Source organism: Poecilia reticulata, linkage group LG7, assembly GCF_000633615.1.
Source record: "Poecilia reticulata strain Guanapo linkage group LG7, Guppy_female_1.0+MT, whole genome shotgun sequence".
NCBI classification, from domain to species: Eukaryota; Metazoa; Chordata; class Actinopteri; order Cyprinodontiformes; family Poeciliidae; genus Poecilia; species Poecilia reticulata.
Window position 1 is genome coordinate 10,929,286 of NC_024337.1, and position 17,359 is coordinate 10,946,644.

The 17,359-nt window shown below is 41.8% G+C and overlaps 1 protein-coding gene across 3 annotated transcripts in view; it reads left to right on the forward strand.

The window, feature by feature from the left end:
* Positions 1 to 17,359, forward strand: part of samd11 (sterile alpha motif domain containing 11) — a 62,544-nt gene that overhangs the window by 30,534 nt on the left and 14,651 nt on the right. For all 3 annotated transcript variants that reach the window (XM_008413336.2, XM_008413337.2, XM_008413338.2), the window contains exons 5-7: positions 5,721 to 5,813; positions 9,741 to 9,905; positions 16,924 to 17,077. In XM_008413336.2, the coding sequence (XP_008411558.1) occupies positions 5,721 to 5,813; positions 9,741 to 9,905; positions 16,924 to 17,077 (412 nt within the window). The remainder of the gene's footprint in view (positions 1 to 5,720; positions 5,814 to 9,740; positions 9,906 to 16,923; positions 17,078 to 17,359) is intronic.

The window sequence follows — 17,359 nt, forward strand, 5'->3', positions numbered from 1 at the left end:
AGTGCATGCAAATAAGACTGTTTACATTGAGAACACCATCTTAAATACATACTAAAAATAATAAAAACAAATAAAGCACAAACAGATTTATGGCAGCAAAGCAACAGAAACCTGTGAATGTGATCTTCTCAAAAGCCATGAGTGATTTAGTGACAAACAGCACATGCGCTTCATCTTCAACCTAAGGAGAACTTAAAATCAAAAACTAACGTGAAAGTTTTGAAATGCATATTGATTTAGGATTATGGGGAAATAAAGCACGTTATTTATTTTTATGTAAATAATCAGAATCTCGTGCTCTGTCAAAATAAAGTTAAAAATATGATTTAATCAAATGTTTTGTTGTTGCAAAGCATTTAATATTGTTGTTCTGGTTGCTGAAAACCCCGGCTGCTCCTTTCCTGTCGCTTTTACTATAGTAATGCTGTCGTCTCCTCTAATAAGCCCACAGCCGAACAGAGAGAAGCATTTGTATTCATTAACTCTAAAATCCAATAAAACACCTTAGACTGAAAGGACTTGTCTTCAGGGCAGCGTCAAAGGACATGAATCAGCAGTCTCATTTTCCCAAAGCTCTGGTCACACAGATCAGATGGACTTGTATAATCTTCTTCATTTAAGAACAAAATCGCTTATGCAAGAAATATGAAATGTAGTTTTTTGTTTGATCTGTTGCTAGTTACTCTAAATGTTCATTACTTTCATTAGAGATGAAGCTCAAAAATATTTTTTGCTTCTGTGGCATTGTGAATCAGAGATTTTAAATAAATAAATGGATGTTGGGACATAATAGACAGCGTAAAAACATTACAGAATCAACCTGTTGACATTTTAAAGCTAGATCTGCTAGCATGTTGGCCTCCTCGGTTTTCAGCAGGACATGTAGCAGACTGCAAACTTTCCAGATCTAGTCTGATGGTTTGGTATGCAGAGGGAAGCAGGTGACTGATTTCGGTCTGATTTCTGAAATCAGAAGTCAGACTGATTCTAACAGAAATCAGTCCAAGCACAATGTGTTTTTCGGGTTTTAAATTGTGTATCCTTCAAGTTTTGCTCTTGCAAGAGGTTACATTAGTTACATCATCACAAAGAGCCTTATGTCGCTTCATCAGGCTGTGAAGTGAAATTATCGTCAGAATTCAGTCACTTATTGGTCCTGATGCTGACCAAGCAAATGTTTGTCTGTCCGTCCATCCATCCATCTATCTCTCACACCCTCACTCACTCGCTCGCTCTCTCTCTCTCTCTCTTGAAATTTGGGTCTGGGAAAGGAATGAATTTGAACATGAAAAAAAAGTGCCTTTTGCCATTTGATTTGCACACATTGGTGGCAGTGCATCCTCCTCTCAGCATGACCAGAGGCGCCTCCGTCGGCTAGCCCCATCCCTCCCTCCCCTGTTCTCCCGCCGCCGCTCCCTCTCCCAGCTGCATCGGCCCGTAAGCCAATCAATGGCAGGGCTTTCAGGGCCGGCGGAGGCCCCGGCGCACGGAGGGGGATCAATAAGTTATTAGCACCATTCTGTCAGCTGTAATGTGGAGATTGATCGGGGGGCTGTGGCTGCGGCCCACCCCACGTCCCCACCTGTCACACCCCCGCCCCGCCGCTCCCCGGCTCCTCGCGGTCCACTCTCCTGCTCTCCCTCCTCCCCGGCCTGATAAAGATGACAGATTAACAGAGTAAGAGAGGAATTAAGGAGTCTGGCTGTCTGCACTGTCAACAAGCTCTATGGGACGGAGAGAAGGAAGGAGGGCGACTGACGTTTGAAGGAGAGGAGGAAACGGGGAAAAAAAGGAGGGGGAATTGCTCCTTTTGCCCTTAGATTTTCCCTGTCACATGAAAGTTAAAACGCCTTTTCCTCCTTTCCTGATCAAACTGTCCTTCACCAAGTGAATACAGAAGAACTCAAATGCCCCACTGAAACAAAAGTTAAAACATGCCTTGAGAAGTTACCATTTAGACTGTTATTACTACTAGGATAATGGTCTTGGGCTAAATAATTTGCGTATTTTGACGGTGAAAATTACAGGTTTGAAGCTGAAACAGAGTTCCTCACTCTACAACCAGTAATTTCTCCGTAAAATTTAGGAAATGGGGGGAAAAAAAGCACAGAGTTGGAAACTTAGCTCTGAGCAGTGTCATTGGGGGTAAAATGGTTTGTATAGTTGCTTGCAAAGCTCTCGGTTTGGCATTAAAAGGGAGCACCGGTGCTCTAAGAAGCCCCATTTAATTGGCTTTAAAAGCTTTCCGCCCTCAAATCTCTGGCCCTCGGGCGCTCGCTCAGGAGACGCGCCGTCTTGAGTGAGGTCGGCTCAAGAGACGCCTCGACTTTTGTGTGTTTGATCATGAGAGGCTCTGGGTGTGGATGTGAGTGCGTGTCTGTTTGGAAGAAGAAGAGGTTTAACTAATGGAGACTCTCTTATACGATAGATGGAGACCATCAGCGATTTTTTTTTCTCTGTTCATGAATGGACCAGTGAACACAAAAGTGGTACATTGTTTGAAAATGCAAAAAAACAAAACAAACGAACAACAACTTGAGAAATCATAAAAGTAGATTACAGAGAAATAAAAGGGTTGTCACATGCATTAAGTGTGTGTATACGTGGTTTTGTACATTAGAGCTCTTTAATATTTTTACCTGCATCTCCTTTGGATGTTATAAGGACTGATTCTCCTTAAGACCTGAGAAGAAACATCAAACAGGGGGTCATTAGTGAACCACATTTTTTCTCCTTTTCTTTCTCAATTTTTCCACAGTAACAAAATCGAAAGATTCCCAGCTAAGTTTTTTCCTCTTTCCCCTTTTCTGTCTTTTTGTACTCATGATGTTTGAATAATCACTCTTTATTGAGAGTTCAATGAGTGATATCTCACCAAGTCAGCATTTTTATTGGTATTTTTACTCTGAAAGAAAACAGAAAAGTACAATAAGACCACAAATACATTATTATGTTGAAAATTACAAGTTGATATGAGCTCAACAAATGATGTCAGGGATCGTCATTTGAAAATTTGTTTTTCTGCAGTGTGACGAGATAAGGCTGTTCTTGTGTTACTGCCTTTTAACATAATTTACCTAATATTTTATATCTTTATTGTGTATTTCACTTCTGTTTCAAAAGAGACTGTGAAACGTAAATTTTTATCTTTATTAAGTTAGACATCCATTCACTTTTTTGGCATGTCCAAATTTTCTGTAACGTTTCCAGCAGAACATAGAAATGCAATAAATATCTAACGTAGACGGCAGTGCAAAGCGTTAAGTGCTATGAAAATACATCACACTTATTGGTGTTAATTTCATGCTGCGCTAGACTGACACTTTGTCTGCAATGATGAAGATTTACTCATCTTCAAACATACCAGGGAATTTTGACCTATTTCCTTAAAATGTTCAGCTAATTTTGCTCCAGGGTATCCAGTCTGTGCATAGAGTGTTGAACTTTCCCTTTGGTGAAGTGACCACTGCATATGCAAAAAGTAACATATATTATTATTCCAATACGCTTGTATATTACAAAGCAGTGGTGCAACACAAACTTCATAAATGCCGTAGAACTTGACATTTCACAAAATGGACTCTATTTTTTTCACGCTTAAACCAACATTAAAAACATTTTGCATACGCCAACAGGATGAGAGACAGCTTATAGCGGCTTAAGTTCCCAATCAATATCATCCAGACAAACACATACTGCAATCAAAGACTTGGATATACCTCATTAAGCAGCTTTGATTTTTTTTTTTTTTTTTGAAAAGTAAGATGTTACATACTTGCATATAAATAGCTCTAATGATAATGATAGCAATAGTTCCCAAAAAATAAAATGTGTTTTGGGAATATCCTACATAGGTGCAAAAAGTGTGAGAAAAAACCACATAAAGACATTTCAGTGTTCAAAGCTCATACTAAAGTAGCAGCTTATGAAACCTGAGGAAGTTTGATGCTTATTATTTCCTTACATGTTTGTTTTCTGCACTGATGCATTGCGAAGAACATTAAATGAAAAACCATTCTAAAATTAAAGGCGCTTTAGATATTATGTATAGAACATCAAACATTAACCATCTTTTAAATATGTGTTGGGTTAAAAAAATATCAAAATATTCCACCATTTTCACCAAAGGAAAAGATGTGCTGTTTATAACGTTTCTTAGGCCGTTTCAGAGAATTTGGAAACTGTTGGTTCAATAAATGTATCGCGCCCTGGTCAGACTTTTTGGTTTAAACCCAGGTGGATAAACTCAATCTTCGTCAAGATAAAAACTAACTTAGTGATTTCACATGTCGCCACTGAGAGCGAAGTGGCGCGAAAGTCAAATTTCTTGTTTGCAGTGCAAATTAAGCAACTAAAGTTGTTTGTGATTCTAATTCGGAATATTTAAATGCATAAGCACCACTTATTATGAATTAACATGAATATAAATGCTTCAACCTGTATTTAAAACCACAAATTTCAAGATGTCTACTAGATACGGCTAACAAAGTTCTTCTTACTCGAAGACAGACTACTCTGACAGCCAACGTGGTCCGTAAATATCAAACTGAGCCGGCTTCGGCTTTGCGACAAAAATATGTTGTTTGTATTTTTTTTTTCCCTTTTTTGTAACTCCGTTTTTTATTTTTATATTTGCATGCTGTTTGCACATGCTGTGCAAATGATGAAAAATTGCTTTGTAGAGACGGAGCGAGCGAGAGGAATCATTCTCCTCGAGGGTGGAAAAACCACCCCCCATCTCCTCCGCCCCTCCATCCCTAAAAATATGCATCGAGAGGTGAGAAAGAGGAGAAGCAGTTGCTGTCGTGGCTTGGCTGCGTTTGTGCAGGAAGAAACAGAATAGTTGGGAGGAAAAAAAGAAAAAGAAAAAAACGAGAGGTGCACCAGAAATAAAGAAGACCGAGGGAGCAGTGACAAACGGCTCTTTCCTTCCTGCCGCCGCTGAGCGCAGTGTGCTCTGCATCCCCTCCCTCCGCTGATTAGGCCCATATTGATTTGAGGCGTGTTTGGGAGGGGGCTTGGGGGGCAAGGGGGGGAGATGAGGCGGATGGGGCGGGAAGGAAGAGAGGAAGATGAGAGGGGRGGASRASASRGMGGWRGRGRSGWKYKKTAATKGKASRCKARRWGCTCCTSWTKGGWGSMGGGCTCCGACACGTCTGCATGGGAGAAGAGGGAGACTGACGCAGATGGAGAAAAGGGCATTCATCACGGGAGAGTAAGCGAGGCCATGTAAAAATACATGATTTGGCCATAACGTTACCTGTCAAAAACTTCAGAGGGAGAAAAGAGAGACGATGCAGCGTACTTTAGTTAGGCCAAAGACTTTTGCTCCAACATCTGGAGAAAGACGAGGAGGAGAGGGTAGCTCTGATAGCAGTTCAGTTTGTACTGATGGATAGAGATTTTTGGAGAAATCGCAGGAAAACGGAGCCCTTGCGCCCGCCTCAGACAGAGCAGCACACACGTGAATTAGCTGGATGAGATCTGTCATCCTCAGCGGTGCAGGCTTCCTCCTCATCACTGACAGAACAGGCACTTCTCCAGCTGCCCGTGGCTTTGCTTCACCTCCTTTCACTTCTCTTTCTTTCCAACCATCACTTTCTCCTTTGCATTTCCACAGCAGCAGCCATGTATGCAGGTACTTAGAGCACAGTCTCGGCATCGAGACCGCGCTTTTCTCTTTTTTGTTTCTGACTTCTCCTTCTGTCTTTCATTCGCAGACGACCTCCTGGGAAAAAGGAGAAGCTTCTCTCCCAACAGCAGCAGCGATTGTCCCTCTGATAGCAAGAAGTCACGCAGTGTCTCTCCAAAAGGTAAGATTCATATGTCATAACAACAAAGGTAAATGGACCCCTTTTGGAGTAACATACAAGTTTAATGTCATTTGTGATGGATGACAGAACAAAATAGCAAAATGAAGGAGAAACTAAATTGAAAAGTGCCAAATATGAATAAATCTGGGAGAACTATCAAGACAAGAGAGTTATAAGTTACACAGAGGAAGTTTAATGTTTGATTTTTCTTCCTATTAAAAAAGGAAAAGCAACATGTAATGATTATGATCAATATTTCATTAACTCCACCAGTCAGAGGTTTTGTTAAACTCTGACTCCTGACAATATAAGAACATTGTAATTTCCATTAAAAAAACTATTAATTACAGCTAACTACTTACTTTGCGTATTGCTTATTTTTAAATGAAAGTAATAATATTATAGAATAGTAAATTTTCTTTCCTCAAAAACAGCTTAAAATTAAAAAGTTGTTAATCTTCATGTCTAAATGTGGAACACAGCCATTTCTTACTGTGTATTTTATTTACTCCTTTAAAGTTTAATTAAACTAAATTAAAGTTTCCTTACTTTTTACTTTTTTTAAGCATTATAACAAATGTGAAGACTTTTATTTCTTACATTTCGAAGTAAAGAGCAGATGTTTTCCACCAAATATTTTGGAGAAAAAGCTCTGCTATACTGTTAGTTCATATATTGTTTTATTATTTATTCAGTGTAACTATTTAAGATACTTAAGAAGGCTTTTGTCCATTACACTAGAAACAGAGGTGATGTCACACTGTGTGAGAGAGCAGTCATCAGGCTGCAGTTAAGCAGGATTTTTACTATTATTTCAAAACAAAGACAATATAATGAAAGTTGACACTTTAAGTTCTTTAGCACCTCACATTAGTGGACAGTAACAAATTACCAAACACTCCTCCCTGCTATAAATTTGCTGAAAACACAGCTTTGCTCCAACAGATTCATCCTTCCTGCAATCTGCTGGAAGTAGTTCACTTTCTAACAGCTTTGTTCTCTTTTTGTTCTTCTTCTGGCCTCCACCTGATTGAGACTGAGAACAACTAACTGAGTCTTCATCCTGCAGGCAAAAATTTCTTGGTCCACTGTTTTTGTCCTTCTTAATCTTCTCTAAGTCGGTGAATGTTGATGTGAGGTTACACTCGAAGTTTGATTTTCAGCATTTTGAATATTCTTTAATGTTTTTTTTTGCCTCTGAAGATTTCAATAAGTAACTTTTTTTGGAGTGTTGAACCCCTGAAACTAATGTAACTTTTTAAATATCACTCAGCCTGAAACTTACCACCCAAGACAACCGAGTTGCTTCATGGTGCCGTGTTTTGGTGCTGGTTTAAAATAGCTCAGCAGTAACAATCGTCTCACCTGGGTTAAACTACAGCCCCTCTGTAGTGCTGCAGTCCCACCGCTGCTCTCTATTATTCATATTCCCTCCTTGTGTAGTGTGAAACCAGCCGCCCGGCGTGGGGCCATGGCAGCCGCTGAGCGCCGTCCCTGTTCGCTTGAGGAAGACCTCTCAGTTGATGCATTATACAGCAGCTCGCCACACACTCAGTCCTATCACACAAGCACCCCTCAAAAAACCGTCTCTGATGGTTTTTGTGCGAGATGGAATCTGCTGAAGGCACATGTAGGAGGACTTTGAGGTCCTGTTGGGTCCTCCTTCTGACCTCTGCCCACTGGGTGACCTGTGACCGGCTGCAGTCCTGCCTGGAGCCTCTCCCACTTCCTCTGTGGGCAGAGGCACTCATTCCTGACCATTATAGTCGTACTCAGACACAAGGCAGCTTCTAAAAGATGCATAGGGTTAGTTATTGGTTGAGAGGCAGCCTGTTTGCATAGTGCTGAAGCTAGGATTCGGTCCTAGCTTTCTTTTTTTAAAGGCAAATAGAGACATTTTTATTTTTTATTATTCCTATATATTCTCTTTACATACAAACTGGGGATAGAGTCATCCCTGTGCATGGTCAACCAGCTGCATCAAAGTATTTAAATATGATGCTGATGTTGTGTTTTAACCTTTAGTTCTGTTCACGCCCAAAGCCTGACGCTACACCTGTTTATGAGCCGGATTTGCCGGCTGCATGCACTGGCCCTGAAGTCTGGCGACAGACGCTATCTTTTGATGACTAATGCAGGTGAAGAAATAGACTAGAAGAGAGGGAGGGAGGGAGAGAGAGAGCAGCGTGTGGATGGAGCCACGCCGCTGTGTAAATGATGTCTGTTTTCCTTTCAGCTGCAAAGCCGGCACCCACCGCTGTGTTTAGAGAGAAGGAAAACTTTAGACAGGCTCAGACTAGTTTCACACACATACACACACACACACACACACCCCCCCCCCCACACACACACACACACACACACACACGCATGCATGCAAACACATACACTTTAGGACCTTGGGTGGATTAGCGGGAGCTTGGCGGCGGAGACAGAGATGATTGCGTGTTTTGCTTCCTCCCCTCAGCACCTCCACCTCCGCTCCTCAGCGCCACTCCTGCTCGCCTGCCCGGGGCCAGACTCAGGTTTCAATAAGGAGGAGGGTGGTAAAAATAACCCCAGCTTTCCCTCCGCTTCTCCCTCCTCCGCCTCATCTTCTGTCTCCTTCTTCTAACTCCTGAACCACCTCCCCTTGAATCCCCCACCACCTTCGCCTTAGATCATGTTACTATTGACAGAAAGGGGGGGGAGGAGGGAGGTCAGAGAGTGAGAGATTAACCGTGAGGGCTGACAGCTCTGTGGATATCATAGACAAAATCATTTACACTGCACCACTTTGATGCATTCACATTCATTTTATTCTTATGGGTTTTATTTGTCCTTTCCTTATTTAAAATTGAAATCCAGGCATTGTGGATATGGGAAGTGCAGAGCTTTCTGCAGAGAAACCGAGAGTTCACCATGGGGTCAGTGTCCGCTTATGACTCTGTGTATATAACTTAATATGAGGAGGTTTCCGGTCTGTCTTGGTGAACAATACATGGAGAAATTTCTGGCTGGTATCTGAAGAATGATTCTGTCTTAAAATTAATTCTAAAAGTGCAACGTTTCAAGCCTGTAAACATTTTTTTTAATGAATTTACTATTGCTGTGTCTACTTTCTCCTTCATTTGGACATTTAAGAACAGAACAAGTTTGACTTTGTCATTGAAATACGTCTCTCTTTACAGCCAAAAATGGTGATATAATAGACACAGTCCAAGTTACAGGTGTCATGGTACGGCTAGGTTAGATAAAAGCCCACAAATTATCCTTTAAAAACTCATTTTAACAGCATGATGGAGAAAGTTCTGCTGCCTGGTTTTTAGCAACTGGTAGGGACGATATGCCCCTCCCCTACATGTTGCTGTGCAGTGGTGGTCACCTGGCTGAAAGAAGGCAGCCACACTTTTACCTTACAATAAATAAGTAGAATGTTAATAAAACTATCAAGAAAACCTGCAAAGTCAGAAAAATGTTAAGAGTTGAGATGCACCAATCAAACTTTTAAGACCAATTTCAGATCTGATTTCTCTGTATTGTTCTAGTTTGGAATTTTAAAATGAAAAATACTCTTGCATATGATGACTTATCTCAATAAATTAAAAGGACAATACTACTTTAGTGAAAGCTTAAACCTGAAACATTGTAGGTTGCTAAGAAATGAAAGTTTTCCACTTTAAGAGCATTTTCTTCTTCGCTTAAGATGAGTTAATATAAGTCCGTGTGTTTTGAATTGTGCTCAGATGTTGTAAATCTATCACTGCTTTATATTTAAAGCCATTTACTTGGATATAATTTCCATTTTATGACTCTCAGAGTTATTTTTGGGTAAATAAAAAAAAAGCACTAATAACTAAGTTCATTATGGTGTTGTGTCCTGGTTCTTTAACCCCACATGTACTTCTGTTGAAACTCAGTTGGTGAATACGTGCTCCTGTTTTTCAGAAAACTCCCAGAGTCCCGTGGTGGAGGCAGGCGGCAGCCACGGCCACATGAGCACCGTGGAGCATTACAGGCGCATGATGTCAGCGCTCAGCGAGCAGGGATCCTTCGAGGAGCAGCAGCAACGCCTCTACCAGCTGGCGAGCAGCATGGGCCTTCCTGGCCACGGTCAGTCTTCGGGCCCGGGGTTTTTTTTCTGTTTTTTTTTTTTTTTTTTTTGTGGTTGACATCAGCCTCGCTATCACGTCCAACACCGCGGATACCGACGTTTCCCAGAAACAGTGTAGACTAACTTTTAGTCCTACTTTCTTTACTTTGAGGTGAAACTCAAAACTTAATTGAGGTTCTGCAACAATTTCCAGGTCAGCTGCGACCAACCCACTGAGGTGCAGTGCAACTCTTCCACCTCAGTCTGCAGCGGTGTGTTCAGAGTCCTGCGGTACGCTCTGCTACTCTGTTGCCACGGTAAAACCCAGGCCCTCGGAGATGGCTGACATTTCTATTTGCGGTGCTTGCCCACCCAGCGTCAAAGTGTCACTCTGGGTGATTTCTGACCACCCTGGCTCTCTGCTGTTAACAACACCCACAAGCCCTCACATGCATCAGTGCCACGGCTGGTTCGGGGACTCTCATTGGCTGCCATCTGACTCCTCTTAAATCTCCCAACGACCAGAAAACCGCCAGCATTTCACAGATTTACGCGTGTCTACAGACAGAAAAAATGGTGGAGTTGTTGGAGGAAAATAAACATTTTTTTATTTTTTTATACTTGTTTGGATTCCCACCTTCCCGTCATTACACGTCAGCATTTTCCTTGAACTCCTCTAAAGACCCAGCTGTCAGATTTCACAGGTTTTATGAAATGTTTTTGCTCGGCATAAATTCAGTTGCTTTTTTGGCCGAATTGTTGTCAATCTACTTTAATTTTTATTTAATTAGTACTGATTTTTAATTGCTGGCTGCAGATCTAGAGGGGAAGGCCTGTAAATGCTTTAATTGCCTTTTCCCTGTGTCGTAGAGGATTTACTGGGAAAATGCGTCACATTATGAGGGTTTTATGGCTCGGTCTAATCGCTGGCTTCGTTTCCCAGAAGCCATGACAGTTTTTATCCAGGCCCTCTGGAGCTTCCCTGCTTTCGCTTCCTTAGTGTAGGAATACAGATAGTTTTTAAACATCATCTTTTGTCCTGCCAACATTTATTTCACCTTAAAATAAAAATAAAAAAAAAGGTTTTTCTTGAACTGTTGGGATTTTGTCGCATAAAACCCTGTGGGGGTTTTATGCGATCTACCATCACAAAGAAGTCCATAATTGTTAAAATAAATTAAAATTGTTTACAAGTAGAAATGCAAAATTTGTGGCATTCATTCATGTTGAGACTTTACTTTGATACCGTCGTATAAAACCCGTTGCAATCAGTTCAGAAGTCACTTGATTAATAAATAAAGTTGACCTGAGTGTAATTTAATCTCGGTATAAATGCAACCGTTCCGTAAAAGCCTCAGAGGTTTGTTGGCGAACATTAGAAAAGCGTAGTTCTACAAAAGATCGACTCCAGAGGCTGAATACAAATGCCTCGAGTCTTTTGTTTTTTCAGATTCTTGATTGTAAAAACAAAAAAGGTTTAAAAAGCATCAGTCATTTTCCTTCCACTTCACAGTTATGAATTATGTTGAGTTTGCTGCTTAAAATCCCAATAAAACACAATGATGTTTGTGGTTTTAACGTGAAAAAAAGGGGACAAGTTACAAGGTATCAATGCTTTCGATAGGAACTGTACGACTGTGAGCTTGAGGATAAGTTCTCTGTAAAAACCTCTGCACAGTGAGACGCAGTCTGCGTCCTCACATCCTGGAGGGGCCCGAGGCGGCACACTGGGCGACTTCCTCAAGATACCTGAGGACGGTTTATTAGTTTATTTACGAGACACGTTATTAGACTTCCTCTCCTCTAATTAACAGGTGGAGCTTGATAAGAAACTGACACTGTCAGACAGACGATGGGACAGGCGGAGAGATGGATGTTTTGTCTCTCAAGAGGTTGACATGAATCGTCCCGCCGAGCCCTCCTTGACATTGACCTGGTCTCAAATAAGCCCCCAGTGACCCCTTCCTCCCTACTCCCCCTGGGCCCCTCGTGTCTCCTATACATCTCCCTCTCCAGCACCCCTTCCCCTCCTCCTCTTCCTTACTGCCAACTCTCCCTTTAGCCTTGGTCCCCGCAGAGCATCCTTTCATGTGTTTGAAGTGTAGGGCACAGAAAATGAAAGTGTGTGTGTGCGCGAAAGAGGCGGGGGTGAAGAGGATCTCTGTGTGTGCATGTGTCTGGTTGTGTATGTGTCTAGGTGCAAGGTGTTGTTTGAGAAGCTCTCTTTGGACCTGATGGGCAAAAGAAGAGAAGGGGGGAGGATTGAGGGGTAGCCGGGTTGTAGAAATGGCCAGGAGGGCTTTCCCTCCCTCTTCACATGATGAAAGAAGGTTGAGGGAGAGGAAAAGTAAAATGAGAGGTGGGGGTAGAGATCCAGATGAAAGTGAGAGGAGGGGTTGGATGTTTTGTCTCCTGCTGTTCGGCCCCGACTCAAAACGTGAAGCATCTTTAGCATTGTCCTAAAAATGTAGAGAAAACTCAAGCAGGCGATTGGTCAAAGGACAAAGACATGCGGCGCTGCGGATTCACCACGTCTTTACAGCTGCTCGGGCTTAGACGACTGGCAGAATGCCCTCCTGTGGAAAAAATACTTGAATTTTCTGGTGCATGCAGAGTTTTAGCGGATGGGTTTTGGCTTTTGTCGACTTGCCAATCCACAAAATTCATCGCCGATCCAGCCAAGCTGCTTCGGCGCGGCATTAGCCTTTATTCTCGCGCTGAGGAAAACCCGGCTTACCTACGGGGATTTGCAACTTCAGGGATGATTATGGCGAGAAAAATGGGACAGTACAAAAAACTGGGACTGCTTCCTGAAGTAACTTAATGGAATGAAAGGGGCCAGTTAGTGCTTGTGTGTTCTCAATTAGGACTTTAATTTGTAATGAGAGGGACACTTGTGCGATCCAGCAGCTGCAACACGAGACCAGAGTTTTAGTAGGAAAATGAAGCATCTGAGTACCTTAGTGGACACAAACACACACAGACTCGCAGAAGGGCAGCGCCTCGGGTGACCCTGCTACTCTCTGCTCACATAAAAGAGAAATAAAGGGAGAGAGGGAGGTAAAAAATATGGACCTGTTGCTTCGGTGAGGTTTTACAAGGATACGCAGGATAAATATAGATGTCAATAACAGCAGAATCCAAAAGAAATAAAGAGTTACCACTTCACAGTTAACAGTTTTTACATGTTTTAATTGTGTTTTTGTCTTGTTTCTAGTGCATATGTCGTGGTATGCTTGAAATAAGAAAAAACTAACTTTTCTATAAGATGTAAGAGTTTGTTTTAAGTCAATAATTTAATGGACATTGATTATAAGTCCTATTCCCTTTGGCAGATTTTTTTCATTGGAAAAAAAGTTTTGTTTTCCATATTTTTATATATTTTTTGAGACGATTATCTTTTGCAGTGTAGATGTAAGTGATCACTTCTACCACCTTTTCTTGTTTAATTCAAATTGTGTTTTTTGCATTAGCAGTGGCGGTTCTTGCATAATTGGTGCCCTGAATAATTGGCATCCATGTTTCTGCCTTCGCACACCAAACACACTCCCACCCTGGCAACAGAGTCCAAACCAATACTGTTTACTGTGCAACTTATTAGAAACATAAGAACATAACCAAAAATATTGATCTCATTATAACTGATTAGGAGTTATAGTGAGCTATAAGCTGGGACTGATAAGTGGTACGTTGCTTTCCAAAGTTGGAACTGAAGTTTCATGAATCTTAAACTGTGTTTTTTAACTATTCTGTGTTCACTGATGAAGAATTGTCCAGCTGATGTCTGACCAGTTTAGACGTGCAAAATATTGAAATAGAGGTTAACAAGTGCAGAGTTCTTAAAGAAACATTTAAATACTTCTTTAATTTAGGACCAGAAAATAGCTATTAATAAGATTCACATTCTCTGTCATTAGACTTTAAATTAGGACTTTTAAATAAGTAATAGTAATTACAGTGGACTGCTGATATTTGCACATACAAAGTCCATGCAATCCCGTCTAATAACACTTATAGTAGCCTAACTTAACTGTTCAGGCACATACTATACATTAATACATATTAATAAGCACAGTGCAGTAGTGTGGTATTAGCTCTACTGCAGTTATATTATTCCTTTACCCGTTTTTGGGGTCCAACCAATCACGTCCAAGGAGAATGAATGGCGCTCCTGGATTGGCTGCTCTGCAAGTGTCAGCCATTGGCATGTTAAGCAGCATTGCACCGAAGCATTTCAGCTTCCCAAGCTGTATTTTCTTTTTTAATATTTTACATATACCCTCTGAAAATAATCGGAATAATTTGGAGTCACATTCCACAGAATAATCTGCAAATTGGTGAATCTGTGAATAGGTGGCGGTCAACTGTAATGCTGTAATTATTTATTTGTTTTACTTTGAGACATGTGGATGAGTAGAAAAGCTAAATAACTTTCACTTCTTTGAAGACCATCTACAGCAAGACAAAGCAAGTCTGAGATGCAGCATCTGAGTTGATGCATCATCCTGATCAGCTACTGTAAAAAAAGAAAAAGCACAGTTCTCAGCAGATGGCTCCATGTTGCTGCTAAAATACCAATTAGGTCTGGCAAACTGCTAGGCTTGGTATTTTACATAGCGTATGAAAGAAGTCTAAAGATCCAAATTAAAATTAGTTCAGGATTGTTTTTTTTGTTGTTGTTTTTTTTTACGTAGAGAAACAATGTATAGCACACAGCCATATAGAAGTGGGGTTATCAAATCCAGGCCTCAAGGGCCGGTGTACTGCAACTTTTAGAGGAGGCAGTTCAGCCATTTGACTCGCTCAGGTGTGTTGAAGCACAGATAAAACTTGGACAACATTGGCCTCCTAGGTCTGGATTCGAGGACTCTATTTCATCAAAACTTACATTAAAAGCACATGTTACCAACTCACACTTAAATCTTGGATGCTTCTATTATTTACTGAATTTAACTGAAAGAAAATAACCCAGAAATCTGTTTTTACTAAATACTTTGTTTAATGTAAATAACTAAAAACGCGCATTTTCAGTTTTACTCGTCTTTTCCTTTCAACCGTGAGCTTGAGGTTTCGAGTAGCAGCATCCGACGCCTAAAGTTAGGTGATGGGATACGGTCAGGATGCCTTTGGGTCTGCAGCATTGATTCCTTTTAAAATCAGTTGCTTGGGAGGATGTTGTAAAGGTCCCATAATAAAAATTGCTAAAGCATCCCTTTAACAGAGCCAGCCATGCAAAGTAATTGGTGAGACGGGATTGTGACCACAGAGAACTCAGAGGTCACCTGTTCCTCCCTGTCACAGGCGCACAACAGCCCGACTGTGTGTTTTTGTGTGTGCGCTCTGGGGCTTCACTTCCCTCTCATCCTTCTCTTATCTTTCTCAACCCACCTCTACCCCGCCACTTCCCCACAGACACACACACACGCACGCACACACACACACCCACGCACTCTTGTCTGCCGCCAGCCGAGTCCCCTGTGGCCCGGCGCAGCAAACAGATCGATACACCGGAGCTAGGCCGCATTAATATCTGTCGCTTCACCCCCCTCCCACCACAGCCCCGGCGCCCACTCAGCTGCTTCAGTACACACATGCACACACAAAACACACAGTCGGGCACGCACTAGCAGGCACCTAAATCACGCAGACACACAAAAACACACATCACACCCGTACCGGCGGCGGAAATGGCCCCTAGCTCCCGAGGGATCCGTCTAATTAAAAAAAGGGTGGTGGAGGGTCGGAGGGGTGTGCGTGTGTGTGTGTGTGTTAGAGGGGGGGGAGTGGATAGATTGAGGCAGGGAGCGAGAGGGAGGAGAGAAAGAGCCGGATGGATTTTTCTCTCATTAGAAGCCATGTCTCCTGGTGTGGCCTGGCCTGGCTGATAATGATGAGTCCTCTTCTCCTGCGAGGGAGAGAGGGAGAGAGCGAGGCCGAGGGAGCGAAGAGGTGGAATGAGGCGAGCGTTTGAGGGCAGGAGGTGGAGGTGGAGGGACGTAGGAAGGGGGGCATGATGATGGCAGCGGCGCCGTAGGGGTGGGGAGGAATAAAAACATTGTGTGCCTTTTTTTTTTTTTTTTGGTTATTTGTTCAAAACAGAATCTGATCTCTGGTTTTCATAGTGTTGATCTGCTGATGCCAATTTTTAATATATTCTGATTTAAGACCTATAATATGAGAAGATACAAAGCAGCATGTTAAATATTTTTAGAATCTTACTGTCTTGAGGTTCATCAGTTATTTACCGTAGGATCAGAAGCGAAGTCACACTGTGTGTTTGTAGAAAAGCAGTGGCTGTAAGTTACCATTCAGATCCCTGTTTTGCTATTTTAAAACAAAGATGAAATGATTCTTTTATTAGCGACTGGCAGGGTTACTGCCATTAGCATTACTAAAACAACCATTTCTGTGTGTGACCTGCTAGCGTGTCCACCATGTTTCATCGCTAACGCTGATGACTCAAAAGCATGAAACAGAGAAACTTTGCTGAACACCATTTAGCCTTCCTGTTATCTGATGAACAGGAAGGTAATTGAGCTCTCACTCAGTCTCTTGTAATGAATCCAAGACAAGTCTTAGCATGTTGTAGGAACCTTTACTTTAATGTAACACACTAATTGTTTAAAAAAACAACATTACTTATGGTTGAAATGCCTAGCTTTGAGTTGTCTTTACTCAGTAAGAACTTTCACTCCAAAAGCTGTGTTATGGTGTGTTTACTGACTGGAAAAAAAATATGGTATTTTTAAGCGTTGGACTTGCCAGTCTCCAGTAAGGGATTATTCAGCCACCAGATGATTTTCTTTTTTTCTCACCTATTCTTAGTACCATTTTAAAATGTTTATGTTGAATTAGTAGTTTTTACAGTTAAAAAAAAGCTTCCTTTCATTGCCCTTTAGGCTCCCAGTAAACCAATATTCAGGCACAGCAAGTTAGTAGATGAGGAATTGGTCAGGTTTTAGCAGCCTAAAACTATAAATCCATCCCGATCGTTATGATGTCGACTCACTGATCTCTGTGCTTCTCCTGTTTCTGCAGACATACTGCGGGCTCGTCAGGAGGCGCTGGCTGCGGCAGTCAGGAATCCTGCAGCCTTAGAGGCCCACCTGCCCTCAGCGGGCAGCTCTTCATCATCCAGCCAGAGACGTAAGCAGGGCCTGCCGCAGCACCGCGACGCGCATTACACTGACAGGTAAAAAACCTGCTACGTCACAAACAGCTGCAGCCCTTCCCTGCTTATAATACAAGAAATTAAACAAATAAATAAATACATAAATAAGCATCGCCTCATCTTCAGGTGGATGGTGCGGAAGAGCTGAAAGGGTTAAACACCTGTCAGTTTTCATCAAAGCACTGTTTGCAGTTTTTTCTTTTTATTCTGTCTTGCTTTTCGAGAAAGATTTAATCTTATGTTGGGCTTTTTCGTTTTGCAGAGTTTCCACGCACACACGCGCACACACTCGCACACACACAT